Source organism: Puntigrus tetrazona, chromosome 1, assembly GCF_018831695.1.
Source record: "Puntigrus tetrazona isolate hp1 chromosome 1, ASM1883169v1, whole genome shotgun sequence".
Classification (NCBI taxonomy): domain Eukaryota; kingdom Metazoa; phylum Chordata; class Actinopteri; order Cypriniformes; family Cyprinidae; genus Puntigrus; species Puntigrus tetrazona.
Window position 1 is genome coordinate 10811896 of NC_056699.1, and position 2301 is coordinate 10814196.

General features: G+C 38.1%; 1 protein-coding gene and 1 pseudogene across 4 annotated transcripts in view; one reads left to right on the forward strand and one right to left on the reverse strand.

The window, feature by feature from the left end:
* LOC122347618 (lysine-specific demethylase 4C-like) overlaps window positions 1-2180 on the reverse strand; it is a 7507-nt gene extending 5327 nt beyond the window's left edge. For 3 of the 4 annotated variants that reach the window (XR_006251247.1, XM_043243030.1, XM_043243040.1), the window contains exons 1-4: window positions 2069-2180; window positions 1216-1394; window positions 608-783; window positions 67-181 (exon numbers count right to left, since the gene is read on the reverse strand). Coding sequence is in view for 2 of the 4 variants with exons in the window: in XM_043243030.1 (XP_043098965.1) it covers window positions 67-181; window positions 608-783; window positions 1216-1359 (435 nt within the window). In the remaining 2 variants the exon portion in view is untranslated. Of the gene's footprint in view, window positions 1-66; window positions 214-607; window positions 784-1215; window positions 1395-2068 lie in introns of those variants that run through there. The other variant, XM_043243038.1, reaches the window with a different exon arrangement.
* The window catches only part of LOC122342710, an 11147-nt pseudogene continuing 10690 nt past the window's right edge, over window positions 1845-2301 (forward strand).

Consider the following 2301-nt stretch of genomic DNA (forward strand, 5'->3'; position numbering starts at 1 on the left):
TATATATATATATGCGTTATGCTGGATGTTTAGAGGAAAAGAGCTGTGCTCCACCTGGATCCTCACCTCATCATAGAGTGTGCCGCTCACATCAGCACCATAGATGGGCGAGACGAATGTCAGATTCTTCCAGTACTTCCTCTCCAGGTCTTCATAGTTCAGGTAGCGAGGTGTGCAGTACCTGAGTAGGTAAATCACACATCTCCAGATGGCCTTAACGAATATAGGTCAATCCATCATTTAAAGGAATCTTATTACCGAGTGCAATAGAAGTCCAGCATTTAACAATGCACAAAAGAAACGAAGCAGAGGTGTTTGTAAACTACATGGCATTGTATGAAACTGTATTTCAAACAACACTTTCCAAAATAATTTTTGTTTAGATACTGTTCAATATGTGGAGTGTTTTTTTTTTTAATAAACACATCTGCTGTCAATTATGCACTGCTTTGCTTTTTTGGAAATATGAAATAATAACCTAGGCTGTAGGTTATGGCTAAATATTGTATGAAGAAATGGAAAGAATGTGAATGCAACCCACAGAATATTAATGCATGCACATACTGTGTTTAAATGTTCTTAGAGTAGAATAACAGTTGTCACTTACATGTCACTGTTGGCCAGTCTGCGGAATTCTTGCACAGTGAGCGGTTTCTTCTGGATGTTGTACTGGGTGAAGAGCCCTGATTGGCCAGCCACCATCTGCTGAATAGGTGCTTGAATGACGAAATCATCAATATCATCGTAATTGCGACGTGGCTTCCAGCCCTTGGGTGGAATAACCTGTGGAAATATTCAAGATCTACTATTTGTGATCAAACAGAGTGTGTGTGTGTGTGTATGTGTGTATTATTTTTTTATTACATGCACATAGATAAAAGAAAAATACTAAATAAAATGTTATAGTTATTTTTATATATTGCCTGTATTTCTATTAAAGTTATTAACGTATGAAGGTTACAGGATTACACGTTATTATTCTATTACTATTTTACTATTGTTAGATTATTGCATATAAAAATTATTTACCAATTACTATTATAGTTTATACATTAGAGCTGTGATCTTGTGAATATAAACAAAATATAATAATGAAACATTTTACTCTCTGATGCTGTGCTTTTTTGAGAATAAAAACAAACATACAAAGAAATGAGATTTTATTATAAGTACGATACACATTTTACCATCAATCACATGCACAAACATACCGACCTTAGCCAGTCCGGCACGATGAGCTCCCTGAGACTCCATATAAACCAGGTACTGATTGAAGTCCTTAAACTCCTCCATGGTAGGTCTGAAGGTCATGATCTTACAGGCAGGGTTAGCCGGGGCACTTGCCCCAACACCTGCCATCCTGACCTCTCCCTGCTGCCTCCCAGAGGCTCTACCTGCAGAGCACACCGTGTGCAATTATACTTCCACTTCGCACTCATGATTACACAACAAAACATGCTGTGATTAACACGGTTACAAAAGTCCAACAGCTTCTTCTCGCATGCACTCGACTTGTAATTTAATAAACATAATGATTTGGATCCTAAAATTTCATCCCTGCGATCACTGACAATCAAACATACAGACATGATCAGACAGTATGCATATTTACATCACTGTCAATTCTAAAGAAATGTGCCATAAATCCGTATTTATAAGTGAAATCGGCCCTATGTATCTTAATTCGTTATTAAAGCACAATGCAGCATGTCTAAAAGTGTCATTTACAAGCGTCTAGTTGCAATGAGTTTTTAATGCAGGCCCACTCCCATAATCTGCTGATAAAACAATGATATAAAAGCCGGGCTAGATATAGGCGAAATACCTATATAAAAACTTATCGCATGAGTGTCAACTGCCTGCGGTGTGATTTTTATCGTTTAAACTACACAGTTTACTGTACTCAAATAGGTTTATTTACAGTTAGCTCATTAGCTGCTAGAGTGACCATATTAAATGTCCACTTCTTCTAGTCTCGTTGTCAAAGTTCTTCACTGAGCCTGTAATAGCGAGATGAAGCTGTTCCCCCGAGCATCCGTTCTCTGTCATGTGCATTGATTAGAAATACCTGTGTAGTGTGTTCGTGGGCACGCAGTCCAGTCCCTTTAAACAACCCAGCTGTTCTACTTCATGACAGCTCTCTGCTCTCACACGATTTCATTTCTGCTTCTCTTCGTCTCGCTCTAGACTCGAGAGAGCGCAGCGCCATCTGGTGGACTGTAGGTTATACAAATACGTCACAAAACAATGCAATTCAAATGTATTAATCTCAAAGGTGGAGTTTAATTGTTGACATATATA